The sequence below is a fragment of the Plasmodium malariae genome (assembly GCF_900090045.1).
Source record: "Plasmodium malariae genome assembly, chromosome: 12".
Lineage (NCBI taxonomy): Eukaryota > Apicomplexa > Aconoidasida > Haemosporida > Plasmodiidae > Plasmodium > Plasmodium malariae.
Window position 1 is genome coordinate 1356264 of NC_041786.1, and position 14732 is coordinate 1370995.

General features: G+C 27.0%; 4 protein-coding genes across 4 annotated transcripts; 1 reads left to right on the top strand and 3 right to left on the bottom strand.

The window, feature by feature from the left end:
- Positions 1-870: 870 nt before the first annotated feature.
- PmUG01_12038900 (conserved Plasmodium protein, unknown function) lies at positions 871-5628 on the bottom strand (the record flags this gene model as incomplete). The annotated part of the gene is made up of 1 exon (XM_029006597.1): positions 871-5628. The coding sequence occupies one exon, from the start codon at positions 5626-5628 to the stop codon at positions 871-873; it is 4758 nt and encodes a 1585-aa protein (XP_028863070.1).
- A 3083-nt stretch (positions 5629-8711) lies between these two features.
- PmUG01_12039000 (conserved Plasmodium protein, unknown function) lies at positions 8712-9389 on the top strand (the record flags this gene model as incomplete). The annotated part of the gene is made up of 3 exons (XM_029006598.1): positions 8712-8744; positions 8883-8924; positions 9240-9389. 3 exons carry the CDS (start codon positions 8712-8714, stop codon positions 9387-9389), a joined length of 225 nt encoding a protein of 74 aa, XP_028863071.1.
- Positions 9390-9869: 480 nt separating this feature from the next.
- On the bottom strand, positions 9870-10745 carry PmUG01_12039100 (mitochondrial fission 1 protein, putative; the record flags this gene model as incomplete). The annotated part of the gene is made up of 2 exons (XM_029006599.1): positions 9870-10235; positions 10686-10745. 2 exons carry the CDS (start codon positions 10743-10745, stop codon positions 9870-9872), a joined length of 426 nt encoding a protein of 141 aa, XP_028863072.1.
- A 1189-nt stretch (positions 10746-11934) lies between these two features.
- On the bottom strand, positions 11935-14683 carry PmUG01_12039200 (conserved Plasmodium protein, unknown function; the record flags this gene model as incomplete). The annotated part of the gene is made up of 5 exons (XM_029006601.1): positions 11935-12001; positions 12200-12332; positions 12520-12665; positions 12818-12860; positions 13066-14683. 5 exons carry the CDS (start codon positions 14681-14683, stop codon positions 11935-11937), a joined length of 2007 nt encoding a protein of 668 aa, XP_028863073.1.
- Between the last annotated feature and the right edge of the window lie 49 nt (positions 14684-14732).

A 14732-nucleotide genomic window follows, 5' to 3' on the forward strand; every position in this document is an offset into this window, starting at 1 on the left:
AAAATGATAACTTTTTTTTTTTTTTTTTTATTTCACAATATATAGCGCCATGCGATAAGCTATATACTATTCTATAACGATCTAATATAATTATTATCATTATTATTAGTAGTAATATTACTACTATTATTATTACTAGTAGTAGTAGTAATATTACTACTATTATTATTACTACTAGTAGTAGTAGTAGTAGTAGTAGTAGTAGTGGTATTTTATTTTTTTTTTTAATTTTAACATATGCGCCATAACGCAAGTTATATTCTTAGTTTAAGAAACTACCTTTTCAGTTAAACGTTATTGCGACAACATGAAATGTGACAGCCTTTTTGCTTTATCTTTTTTATACTACTATTTTGTATTACTATTTTGTATTACTATTTTGTATTACTATTTTGTATTACTATTTTGTATTACTATTTTGTATTACTATTTTGTATTACTTTTTTGTATTACTATTTTGTATTACTATTTTGTATTACTTTTTGTATTACTTTTTTGTATTACTTTTTTGTATTACTATTTTATATTACTATTTTGTATTACTATTTTGTATTACTTTTTTTTTTTTTTTTTTTTTTACTTCTTTATTTCCCATATTTTTTTGAAATTATATACTTTTTCACGTTCTTTATTTTTTTTTTTATTTTATCCATTTTATTTTTATCTTTCCACGTAAAAATTGTTTCAAACAATATTGTGCATTTCTCGAACGTTGTTTCCTCGTGAACTTTTGGAAACTACGATACCTGATAAACCCGTTACTACCCCAGCTACACTCTTGCTAGACTGTACGTGTCCATTTTGTAGGTGCGTCTCCTTGAAGAAGATTTAAATGTTTACTTCTGTTTCAGGTCTTATGTGTCGAGTTTTCTACTTATCATATTGAAAGAAAAAATTGGTGCAATAATATCTTTTCCTAATATCTTTTACATTATTGTTAATTCCTTTTGCATAGCTATGCACAATGTTCTTATCATTGGTAATGTTTTCCTTAATGTAACTTCTAAAGCTTTTTTTTAATATGCTCTTATATTTTGTTTCGTTCCACATATTTCCGTTAGCTTGATCTAAGAACCCCTCATCCTCTTTGTTTTTTTGTACAGTATACTTGCTCCTCCAGTATTCATTATTCCCATTGTATAACATAATGATCTGATGTTTTTTCTTACGTTCCTCTGTGTCTTCATATATTTTTCCATACTTTGGTAAATGGTATTTCTGAATAGCTTTTTTTCCACTCTTTTCCTTAATCCTTTCTTCTATATTCTCTTCCTCGTTCTCTGACACTACTTCGTTGTAATAAAAGCTGTAGGGATATTTCTTAATACATTCAATTAAAGCTATATAACTTTTCATCTTGTCTATATTGGAATGGTTAATTTTCGTGTATGAGTTAATGATTTGGTGCAGTGCTCTTATTTTTTCAATATAATATTTTATTTTATCAATTAGTTTTTTCCTTTCTTTATTCTCTACATCTTGACAACTTTTATATATTCTTTCATTATTTTTTTTTTTTGTGCATTCTGGGGTTTTTTCATTCATTAAATGCTCCGTTTCGAATACCCCATTGGGGAATTTCCACCCGGTTCGTCCTACGTTTCTGTTCTCACATATGCCACTACCATTGTTCGTACTAGTAGTGGTGGTAGTGCTATCCACAGAATCAACAGCAGCGATAGCAGTGTGGGTAGCACGGTTATCAGCAGTGGCAGTACTGGTAGCTCTAGTCGCATCCATATGATCTCCATTATTGTAGCTTATGTTATCAAAATAAAAGATGCATGTTTCTACTTCGAACGAATAGTCCTGCTTCATGTATTCGTACAGCAAAATCTTTTTCAAATACGTTCTGTAATTACATAAAATTTTTATCACATTCAATTTGTCATTTTTATTTAAATAACAAAAATCCTCATTAATTTTTTTTATTATATTAATATTATCAAACTTTTGTCTTTCCTCCTCTGAAAAAAATTCAGATTTAACAGAGGACTTATCATCCAAAGAGTTAGACAGAAAAGAGAAATTATATGCACTACTGTTAGTGTTATGTTTATCGTAAAGGTTATCACACGGCATATCACACGGCATATCACACGGCATATCACACGGCATATCATACGGCATATCATACAACATTGTGTATCTTTTCCTTTTTTCATCAATTATATCCATCCCTTTTCTAAATGCAGATCCGTCTCTAATACCAGCGTCATTGTCTAAATCGTGCATTTGCGTATATTCCTTTGTTAGTCCCTTCCTGATTTCGTTCTCTCCTTTACTCGTCTGAATTACCTTATTAATAAGCCTTTTCCTACTCATATCCATTCGACTTATGTCATTAGTTGAATTAGCAGAAATGGAAACGAGGGAATTGTTCAAGTTAGTTCTTCTACTCTCACATTCGAAGTTGAAGTGGTCCAAGTTACAGTCTAATTCGCGGTCAAAGCCACGGTTGATAGCACATTTAGAACTGCATTCCTTCGTGTGCTTCACTTCGTTATGACTGCTATTTACGCACTCATCAACGCATGCGTTCCTATTTTTTTCCTGTATCTCCTTTAATCCCGAGTATTTTCCGATATTTTCCTTCTTTACATGAATGTTGTTACTACCACATTTCCTCTTATATCTAACATTACATTCATTTTGGTTATTCTCCCTACAATTTGCTTCTCTATCCACATTGTCATATGTAGAATCTTCCCTCATGTAACTCTCGCATTTTTCAATTTTCCCTTTACACCCCATATTTTTAGGAAACGCGGTTAGTACAGTTTTCCCTCTATTGTTGTTAAAATTTGTAAGAACAAGACCTTCCTTTGTGATCATACGAAGGTGGGAAGTACTAGCAGAAGCAGTAGTGGTAGATGCAACGCCAGTTATAGAAGCAGAGGACATATCAGCAGTTGTACCATTTTCACAGCTCTCATCGCACCTCCTCCTCCTCTTCACGTTATCGTGTCTGTTGAATGTTTCTTTACTGCAACTGCTTCTTTTGTAGTGCCCTGATTTATTGATGTTTTTTCCAGGTCCATCGGAACGTTCCACTTCAGGGGGCATCTCCAATTCCACGTCTTCTTCTCTTCGTGGTTCTTTCCGAACTAGCCTGTTTGCACAGGTCCTATGCATATCTACTATTCCTTTTGTTGCTGTGCCATTTATGCACCTTTGATACATATTCTCATGTATATTAACATGATCATTGACAAAATTGCGCTTTTTATTTACTAACACGTTCTTATTATTATTTCTGTCATAAATTATATCGTGAATGCCCTTTTCATTATTATGAACACTGTAAGGTAATTCATTATATATTCCTTTACTTCTATCTCTTACGATTTCATTCTTTCCTTTAATGTATATATTTACTGTATCATAATTATCAGTGTTTATAGTGTTTAACTCTGTTTCCTTTTTTACTTTAAAATAAAATGGTACGTTTTTATGATTAATAAAAACAATATGGTTATATGTACTTCCAGTTTTAAAGATAGAACAGCTGTTTCTATTATTATGTAGATCCTCTTTCCCTCTAGATGTTATTGCCACCTCAGAATAAGATTTACCAATACATTTATAATTTTTTTTTAACGTATTTTCAATTTTATCACTATGATTTGTTCCAAGTTTTATACTGCTATTCCTTCCCTGTATCTTCAACGGATTACCATTTCTTATAATATAATTTTTTTCATAACATTTGGAGGGATACATTTCAAAATTTTTATTTTCTATTTCATAGGGAGATAATGGCATCTCTTCATTTTTCTGTTTTTCTTCTTCATTCCTCGTTCTGTCATTATTATATCCTTCTTCACTCCTCGTTCTACCGTTATTGTTTCTTTCTTCACTCCTCGTTCTGTCATTATTATATCCTTCTTCACTCCTCGTTCTACCGTTATTGTTTCTTTCTTCACTCCTCGTTCTGTCATTATTATATCCTTCTTCACTCCTCGTTCTACCGTTATTGTTTCTTTCTTCATTCCTCGTTCTGTTGTTATTATATGCTCCTTCACTCCTTGTTCTACTGCAATTAATTCCTCCTTCAAGTTGTTTACCGTCCTTGTTAAACTCATGTTCCTTGTCTTCGACCTCGTTTAATTTATATATTAGAGAACTTTCTGTTAATAGGACGCTTATGCTGTTCAAGTTCCTAGTTTTAATGGTACCATTCGCGTCGATACACCCACCCTCTTCGATTTCGTTCCGAGTATTTGTAACGTTGTTCGTTGCGCTAATAAGGTGGACTTCCTCATTGTTTCCCACATCTATCATATCGTGTTCTTCACTGATGACGCTCCCTACATTATTAGCGCTTTCCACATTAACGATACTTCCCATATTAGTAACGCTTCCAGCATTATGAGAACCTTCCCCACTAAATGCGCCAATCCCATTTAGTTTTCTCCTCTTGTCATTGGTGAACTCAATTGTATGCTGACCAGTTGGTCGACTATTGTGAAGACTTAATTTGTTGAGCGTCTTCTTCTCACAAGGCTGAAGGCTTCGACTTCTGTAAGTGTAATTTTTTGGGCTTGATAATTTGAAAGTATAAAAAAATTTAACAAAAGAACATATAACCACATCATCTGGATATGTTAAATCTTTTCTGTTCATAATTTTTTTTTTTACTTGCTCAATTAAAGAAATTTTGGATTGTATAATATTTTCCATACTTACAAATTTACTATTAAAAAATAATTTTTGAAAAACTTTCTCGTTTTTCTTAACAAAACTTATATACAAATTACAAATACATTCATTGTTCTTTTTACAAAAAAATAATTGAGAATTATATATTTGTATTTTATTTTTATATGCAATTATTTTGACAAACAAGGAAATTAAATATGCACATGAGTGTATATCTTTCATGTATTTAAAAAAATCAGAGAAATGAGTAACATTTTTATAAAAAACAAAGGAATAATCATAAATATCAAATTGTAATTTATTTAAATCTATTTGATAATAATTATAATTTTTCAAAAATTTATATACTTCTTCATTTGTTATGATATAATTACATACTTCTTTTTTTACTATAAATGAATGGTTATTATTTATCTTTATGTTGTATTTGTCCATAATAAAAAAAATTAAAGAGTCAAAGGTATCCTTTAAAGCAACTCTTATATTTGATACCTTATCCCCTTCAACTTTGCAATTGTGAACGTAATTGTTTTGCTTAATCTGTTTTTTGTCTTTTTCCATATATGAAAGCGGAATATTATTATTCTTTTTTCTTGCTGAATCAATCATTCTTTTCAATTCGCTATTTTTCTTTACTATACACACACTTTTCATTTCCGATATATTTTCCAGAAAAATTACATGTATGCATCCCTGATATGCATTTTTGCTTAGTTTGAAAAAGGTTAAATTACATGCTTTTATAAAAAAATTATTATGCTGAAAAACGTCTAGTACTTCTTCATAAAGACTTAAAATGTCCAAATCAAAAGAACTATACCCTTTTTTAATATCTGTGTATTCCTTCTTCGCTTCTCTAATTTTTAGCATCTCGTGGTACTTACCCACCATCAAGTTATAGCTGCCACTCTTTTGCAAGTATTGATGAATAATGTCATATGTTAACAACTTATCTACTTCGTCCATGTTTGTGTTCGTAACTATACTACACTATAAAACAAATTATTGCACCTTAATATAATTTTATACACCTTAATATAATTTTATACACCTTAATATAATTTTATACACCTTAATATAATTTTATACACCTTAATATAATTTTATACACCTTAATATAATTTTATACACCTTAATATAATTTTATACACCTTAACATAATTTTATACACTTTTATATAATTTTTTACACCTTAATATAATTTAATATATTATTATATTATTATATATTTATGTGCCTTATAATGTAATAATGTAAAAGTATCGTTAAATAGTTAAGCCAAAGAGTCTTAAATCCCAATAGGAAAAAAAAAAAAAAAAAAAAAAGGAAAAAAAACAAAAGGTAGTACGACTCTTTTTTTTTTTTTTAGAACAAAATGTATCTGCACGTTCAGAATATTTTTCTACATAGGACAGAAATAAAATAATCTGTATTTTAGTATATTTGTGCATATATTTTATATACTGGTAATGTTGATATGCACTGGTAATACTTCTATATAATGGTTTACATTGGTAATTTCTTTTATTACTATTTTTGTATTTTCCGGTTTTTGTATACAACTATGTACACAAATAAAAGGGGGGAAAAAAAAATGTACAAGTCAGGTAAGTCGAAAATATAAAGTAGGTAGAAAGTTGTACAACTAAAGTGTTTAGAAAGAGTACACTAAATAAAAGGGAGAAAATGGAGAAAAGGAAAAGGAAAAAAAGGTACGGAAAATTCAGAAAAAAGTTAGAAAATGTGTGAAAAATATTTTTAAAAGGTTCTTAAAATGGGAAATTAAGAAAAAAAAATAATAAAATAAATAATAAAAAAAATAAAATCAAAATAAAATTAATCAAAATCAAAATAAAATTAATCAAAATCAAAATAAAATTAATCAAAATCAAAATAAAATTAATCAAAATCAAAATAAAATTAATCAAAATCAAAATAAAATCAATCAAAATCAAAATAAAATCAATCAAAATCAAAATAAAATCAATCAAAATCAAAATAAAATCAATCAAAATCAAAATAAAATCAATCAAAATCAAAATAAAATCAATCAAAATCAAAATAAAATCAATCAAAATCAAAATAAAAATGTGGATAAATACATAAAAGCAGAAGAAATTATAACGACACAAGTATTTTTTTCAGTAACACCTGTTGGTTTTTTCATAAATACAATGACATGTACGACACAAAAGTATATATATACATTTATGTACGTATGTAAACATATAGTATACGAATTTTGAGAAGACGTTCAACTTGTTATATATGTGTAGAGAAATTATTGTTCCTTTTCAAAATTTATAAGAACATTTTTTTAATATTTCTTTCCTGGTTTGTTTTTTTTTTAAATTACACTTCTGTGTTCACATGCGTATTTATTTTTGCATCCATTTTTACATTCCTTTTTGCACTACTTTTTACATTGCTTTTTACATTCCTTTTTGCACTACTTTTTACATTGCTTTTTACATTCCTTTTTGCGCTGATTTTTACATTGCTTTTTACATTCCTTTTTGCGCTGATTTTTACATTGCTTTTTACATTCCTTTTTTTGCTCTAACTTTTGCATTGCTTTTTTTTTTTTGTTCACTTTTGTATCTATTTCAATTTTATTAATATTTTTTTTCGAGCTCTATTAGTACACACTATAATCGAGGGAAGTGCATGAACGTTTTGCAAATATATTAAAAAATTTGTGTAATTCCCTCTTCACTACTTAATAAATCTCTATTTGATCAAACGTTTTTTTCTTCCCCTTTTTTTATATAAGACAACCAAATGGTGTATTTTTTTTTTATAGTTATGTGTATACATAGAAAATGAAATGGAAATGTTTGTGTGCGACTTTTGTTTCATGTGCAATTCCTTTTACACAAATGTGTACAACATATGCATGCGCAATGAACACTTTTTCTTATTTTTTCTTTTTCTCACTTATTTCTTCTTTTTTTTTCTTTTTCTCACTTATTTCTTCTTTTTTTTTCTTTTTCTCACTTATTTCTTCTTTTTTTTTCTTTTTCTCACTTATTTTTTCTTTTTTTTTCTTTTTTTTCTATTAATTCTCTTTTTTAATCCATTTCATTTCAATGTTTTTACCGAATTTTTAAGCATATCAAATAGGCATTATAAATGATTTATGAGATAAAACGCATAAAGCTCACCAAACAGTACGATATATCTTACAGTATATATTCATCTTAAGCTACCCTCCCATATCCTCTACGCAACAAAAAAAAAAAAAACTGTATGATCAAAGGTAATATTAACCATTGTTTCTAATTTTTTATTTACATAAATAATAATAAAAAAAAAAAAAACCCTTTATTTTTCCAAACACTGAAAATGTAAAATTAAATAGAATAAATAGCACATTTTTTTAGTTTACTGACAGTGTTGCAATGTAGTATGTTCATATATATATATATATATTTTATATATAATTGAGAATTGCACTTCCATAAATGATCATCTATTTTTTTCAATTTCACCTTACATGTTAATGCAATATATAAGGGAAAAAAAAAAAAAAATTTATACACATACATAGATAGGAAGTTGGGAAAAAAAGAATTCAAAATATTTGAAGATAGCTATAAAAAGAAATTCAAAAAAAATAAGCAGAGAGCTTAATAAACAAGTTCACTCCTTATTAATGAAACGTTTTATAAATTTTAAAGATGCTGATCCAATGAAAAATATTTAATAATAGAAATTGGAGTATTACACATATTAAATGGAAAAATATTCTTCTGTAATTTATTTTTATATATTTTCTTTTTTTTTTTTTTTTTTTTAAGCTATTTTTCGCAATTTTTTTTTTTTAAATAAAATACAAAATTACATACTTATATGTTAATAATACTGAGAACTGTTTTGCTTTATTTGACATTATTTTGTTTTGCTATATTTTTTTTTTTTTCGTTCCTCGTAAATATTCTGTAAAAATGCTTAGATCAGTTTTTGCGTTACATACATATCTTCATTCATTTAAGGTATTAAAAAATTTTTAATTAAAAAATAAAAAAAAATTCAAAATAGAATAAAAAATGCTATATGAACGATTGCTTAAAAGCGAAGGTGTAATTTTGTTTTGTTTCAATTCAATGAAGTTACGAACTGATCCATAATGTTCGTGAATTTTTCTAATTATTATTAGCATTTTTTTATATTACCACCAATATATTTATTTATGCATGTGTGTGTGTTTTTCATTGTAGAAAGGGGGAGTACCCAAGAAGAATTTTCTATACTTGAAACAAGTAACTTTCCTTTCTTTCATTTTTGCACACACATATATGTAATTATGGCTGTAACATTATACTTTTTAAAAAAAAAATTTTTTTTTTTTAATGCTACTTTAATATATAATGGTATGGCATCTTTTCTCTGTTCGTTTTACCATTATTTTTTTTTTTTTCCCCTTTGTTAAATAGTTTACCTGTATATATGTGTTTATAAATTTCGTAATCAAACTGTATAAAATATTGTGTATCTGGTATTTTAAAATATTTTGTATAAAAGCTGAGCTCATCTTCTATATCTTTGTTGTTGTTTTCTTTTTTTATTTTTTATAGGAGAAGTTAATATGCAACCAGCAAACTCCCTTACATATATATAATGCAACAAAGTTTTCGAAGAAGTCAATGAATCATAGATTGTTCTATATAAATTGGGTTTTCGTCTTTTTATTTCTAGACATGTGTAATAGTCATTTAGATATATGAATATAAAAAAAGAAAAAGAAAAGAGACACTGCAATTAAAACTATTATTCTTTCCGTACTTCGAAAATACATATATACTTATACATGTATAAGTAATGTATGGATAATAGATGTACATACATGTACATTACATTTTACATAGGTGTATTACGTTGTTCGTAAGTTATAAAACCACTACTGTAAAAAACAAAAACGTGCATATAAACATATTGCACTTTGGTTAATTTTTAAACTTTTATTTTATTTTATATTTGTTGTGTACTTATGAACAGTTATGAAATTAATAAGACTTCCAAAAAAAAAAAAAAAAGGTTAAATATAAAAAATAAAATATAAATCATAAAAAATGGAATATAAAAAATAGAATATAAAAAATGGAATATAAAAAATAGAATATAAAAAATAGAATATAAAAAATATAAAATAGTATATAATATAAAATGGTGAAACAAAAATCATAAATTTATCCTCTACAAAAAAATTAAAAATATTTAAAAGATTTAAAAGATAGATAAATTCCACACGCTGTAAGTGCAACTAACAATGCACCTATTAATCCGTCTGATGATATTAAATCAAACAACAAGCTTTTTAAAGCTAAGGCATTACTGTTTCTTGCATCAATTTTTAACAGTGCATTTAAATAGTTTTTTGCTTTTTTATAATCTCTTAATTTTATATGTGCTATAGCTAGCTGGTATAAACAATCAATGCGATTGTAATTTATAAGTAATAATTCGTGCAACAAAGACGAAGCATATTTTATATTTTTTAAATCGGACGAACATATTAATAAACAGGCGTAATCGAATTGTGTCTTCGGCATTACGTGGTCAACCGACAACTCCTGCAAAATAAGCAAAACATACATGGGTTTATGTACACATGTGTGTGTGTATGTACGTATGTGTATAAATGTATGTGTATGTACGTATGTGTATGTACGTATGTGTATAAATGTATGTGTATATGTATATGTATATATATGTATGTGTTTATGTATATATATGTATGTGTTTATGTGTACATTTCTTCCGTTAATTTAAACCAATACATTTGAAGTTACACTAGCGCATTTATGCACACAGTTGGAGTAAATATAGCATAAGACATATACACACAACTGAGGTACATATAAGCAACAGTTAAACACTCACAGATCTGTATATATAGTGAAAAATAATAGGCATTTTCAGGTGCTCAATATATATATATACACAGGCATATGTTAATATATATATCAGTACGAGAACATATCTTACAGCTATTTTTGCAAACTAAATTTTTCATTCCTTACAGTTTCGTATTCGTTTTTCAGTCTTTGAAGTTCAATTTTCAGAAACTCTGGTTTGTCCATTTTTTTTTTTTTTTTTTTTTTTTTCTAATTATTTGATAAAGATATAAATTTAAAAAGAAAAAGAAAAGAAGATAATGAAATAAGGAAATAACAGAATAATGCAATAACGCAAGAACGAAATGAGAAAAGAAAAAATGAAAAAGATAAAGCTTCACGAACGTTACTACCTTCAGTATCTTATTAGTTCATAATTAAATCCTTCCCTTCTCAGTATTTGTTAAACCTGTATTTTTCAGATATTTTTGTGATATTATTAACTTTTGAATTGTTTAAAAAAAAAAAAAAAAAAAAAGAATGTAAATACAATACAGAAGCACACAAAAATGTATCAAAGAAAAAAAAAAAAAAAAATATACTTGGTTATTTCATTTCATATACATTTGATGCACGTACAATATAATTGACTTATTTTGTAGGATGTAGCAAAAAATTGGATAGAACAAAATAAAAACGAAATAAATACATAATAAAAATGAAATTAATACAAAATAAAAGTAAATTGAAAACAAAATTAATACAAAATAAAAGTAAATTGAAAACAAAATTAATACAAAATAAAAGTAAATTGAAAACAAAATTAATACAAAATTAAAACAAAATTAAAACAAAATTAAAACAAAATTAAAACAAAATTAAAACGAACTAAAAACAATATAAAAACAAAATTAAAATAAAATAAAAATAAGGGTGTTTAAACGGAAAAAAATGTATTTCGTTCTTTATGCTATTATGTTCCGCCTCTATTAAGTGTTTTGTCCGCCTTTCCTTTTTGTTTTCCATATCCTTTTCCTTCATTTTTATTTTTATTTATTTTTACATGTTTTACTTTTTTTTTTTTTTTTTTTTTCCTTTTTGTGTTTTCATTGCAACACATGTATTCATTGTTTTATTATATTTAATTTATGCACCTGATATATGTAAATTATTTCTTACACGAAGGACAAAAAAGTATAATTGGAATAAATAAATCTGATAAATTAAATGAATAAAATAAACCAAATGAATTAAAAAAATGTAATGAATTTAACGAATTAAACGAGTTAAATCGGTTAACACGTAAAATAAGATGAAAAGCTTAAATGGGTTAAATAAATGGGTTAAATTCATCAAAAAAGGATTCAATTTTTAAAAAACGAATTTCCAATTTCCTGCATTTGTTTATTTGTTATAATAACGCAAACGAGAAAAATTATGAATATCCCAGTAGGAAGCACACAGATCTTAAGTACCATTCATCCCGGTTATTGCACAGTATACTGTAAAATTACATAGAAAATAAGAAAGTAAGGGGGTAAAGCATGAAGTGGAAAAAAGGGTACCTTCACACGATATACTGAGGTAAAAAGAATGGCCTCAATAAAAAGGAGCAGGCACACATTTTATTTATATATGTATTTATGCTTTTATATATATATATTTATTTATATATTTATTTACTTATTTTATAAATTTACCTGTTTTCCACGCTACAAGAATTTTCATATATTATTGATACACTCTTTTTTTTATGCTCAAATACACATTTGACTATGTTCAAAAATTTGTCGTACTCCTCGGCGGACAATTCGACTGTTATGAACAGCAATCCTGCAGCACGTAACGGGAAATAAAAATAAAAAATAATACAGCACAGAACGTAATGCACCCAAATATAATACATAATAATACAATATAAGTACATAATAATACAGTATATATACATAATAATACAATATAAATACATAATAATACAGTATAAATACATAATAATACAATATAAAGGAATAAAATTAACCCCCTCTTTGCAGAAGATCCGCCATGTGGTTCAAGTACTTATGCACTCCCTTGAAAGTGGCTGTGTACCTCTTTCCGTACGTACTTGTGTATGCATTTTTTCGGTAAACAATACTTCTTTTTATATTGTATATAATTATGCCAAACCTATTAAAAGGAGGATATAAAATAAAAAAGTAAAAAATTGTACTTTCTATATACTGTCTGTTTAATCATGGTGCCCTTTTTTTTTTCCTTTTTTTTGAGAAGCTGGTGGATCATGTATGCATATATGTAAACTCTCGTCTCAGTTATATTACTTTAAATTATTGAGGTACATGTTATTCAGCTCTTCCAAAATATCTGTAAAGGTTAACGAGGAAAAGTAAAAGGAATGCAATTTCTTATTAGACGTGGTGTGGTGCACACGCTGGGTGGAAGTTGCGCAAACATACATGACAGATACATGTATATAAATATAAACAAATAAATATATAAATATATATATATTTATATATATGTGTATGTACGCGCCCACATGCAAGCAGTGCGCAGCTCGATGACTTACCCTCCCTGTGCAGGGATGTTATATGCATACACTTGTTATGATTAACGTTTCTGTCTATGTAATTGGCGTTTTTGACAGAGTCAGAGAGTATAATAGATATAATTTCACTATAATTCGAACGTAAATCTCTGCACTGTTCATTTGCAAAAGAGGCGTTTATTATGTATTCTCCTACATTTCCGTTGATGTTTAGTATGGTAGTAGGTGTTTCACAAATATTTTGTAAAAACAGACGATCATGTTTATTATCGACATGAAAGATATCATATGTTATATTCGTAATATTATTATAAAAGGTATAATCATTTTCACAGTAATATAATTCTAGATCTGTTCCTTTGATTTGTTCTAATATATATTCTTTTCCCATTTGTGCTCTTTTTTCTTTTTTACTTATAATTTTTTTACAAAAAATATTTTGAGGGGTAAAAATATTTTCTAATTCTTTTTCAAATATATAATTATATTTTTGTATAGCTAAATTATCATACCTTATAAAAATATTTTTATCATATATATATGCAAGAATACCTGGTAAATCGTCATTTATTGAATTAATAATTTTACAAAAAATTTTTATATTATTTCTATACTTAAACGAAAACATATAATCATATATATTTATATTATATATATATTTAAATCTCCTTTTAATACTTTCATATAATTTTTTTATAAAAAATTTATCATCAATTATTTTTCTTATATCCTTTTCAATTATTCGAATGACTATATTACTTTTCCTATTTAACAATCCAATACCAATGTCTGCTTTATTATAAAAGAAAACATTAACCAACTCTCCTTCTTGATATTTACTTAGTTCAGATATATTTCTTACTTCGAAGTCATACACATATCGATGTTTCTCTTTCGACAGTGCATTGTATCTCTGTGATGAAAGGTACATTGAGCAGTATTTTTTATTATCGCCCCCACTCTCATTCTTCATGTTGCACATCTCTCCATCGTTTCTACTACTACGGTTCTCACTACTACTTCGGTTCTCACTACTACTACGGTTCTCACTACTACTACGGTTCTCACTACTACTACGGTTCTCACTACTACTACGGTTCTCACTACTACTACGGTTCTCACTATCGCTATTTTTTCCATCTTCCAAATTTTTCATGTTTCCTTCTTCCCCCTGGACGTGAAACTCCTTGAAAACGTAACTACTCTGACCACCGCCAATACTTGCATTAATATTTACAGTACTATCAACTAAACCAGTCACTTCGGAAGGATCTATTCCAAGCGGGGTGGAGTGAATTTCCCCTTTGTTGGTACTACAAGTTAGCTGGTCTTCGTATAATAAAATATCCGTTTCCAGCGGTTTTAAATAAACGTTTATTCTATTTTCATATGTACTCGTTAATGTAACTCTTTTATTATTTATTAGTCTTAATTCTTGCAAGTCTAAAAAATTCGTTGATGTATTTTCTATATTTGCAGATGCGTTGCTCATCCATTTTAAATTACTTGATTTTGAACTGAAAGCTAGTTTCTTTATGCCCCCCCCAAAAAAAAAATGTTCTTTACTACTGTTATTATATGCTTTTTTAAAATGTTTCAAGCTTATTCCTACTTTTTCTTTACTCAATATATTAAACATATTTCTCCCTCTTACAATATTTATTTTTTTTTTTTTTAATTTGTAAAAT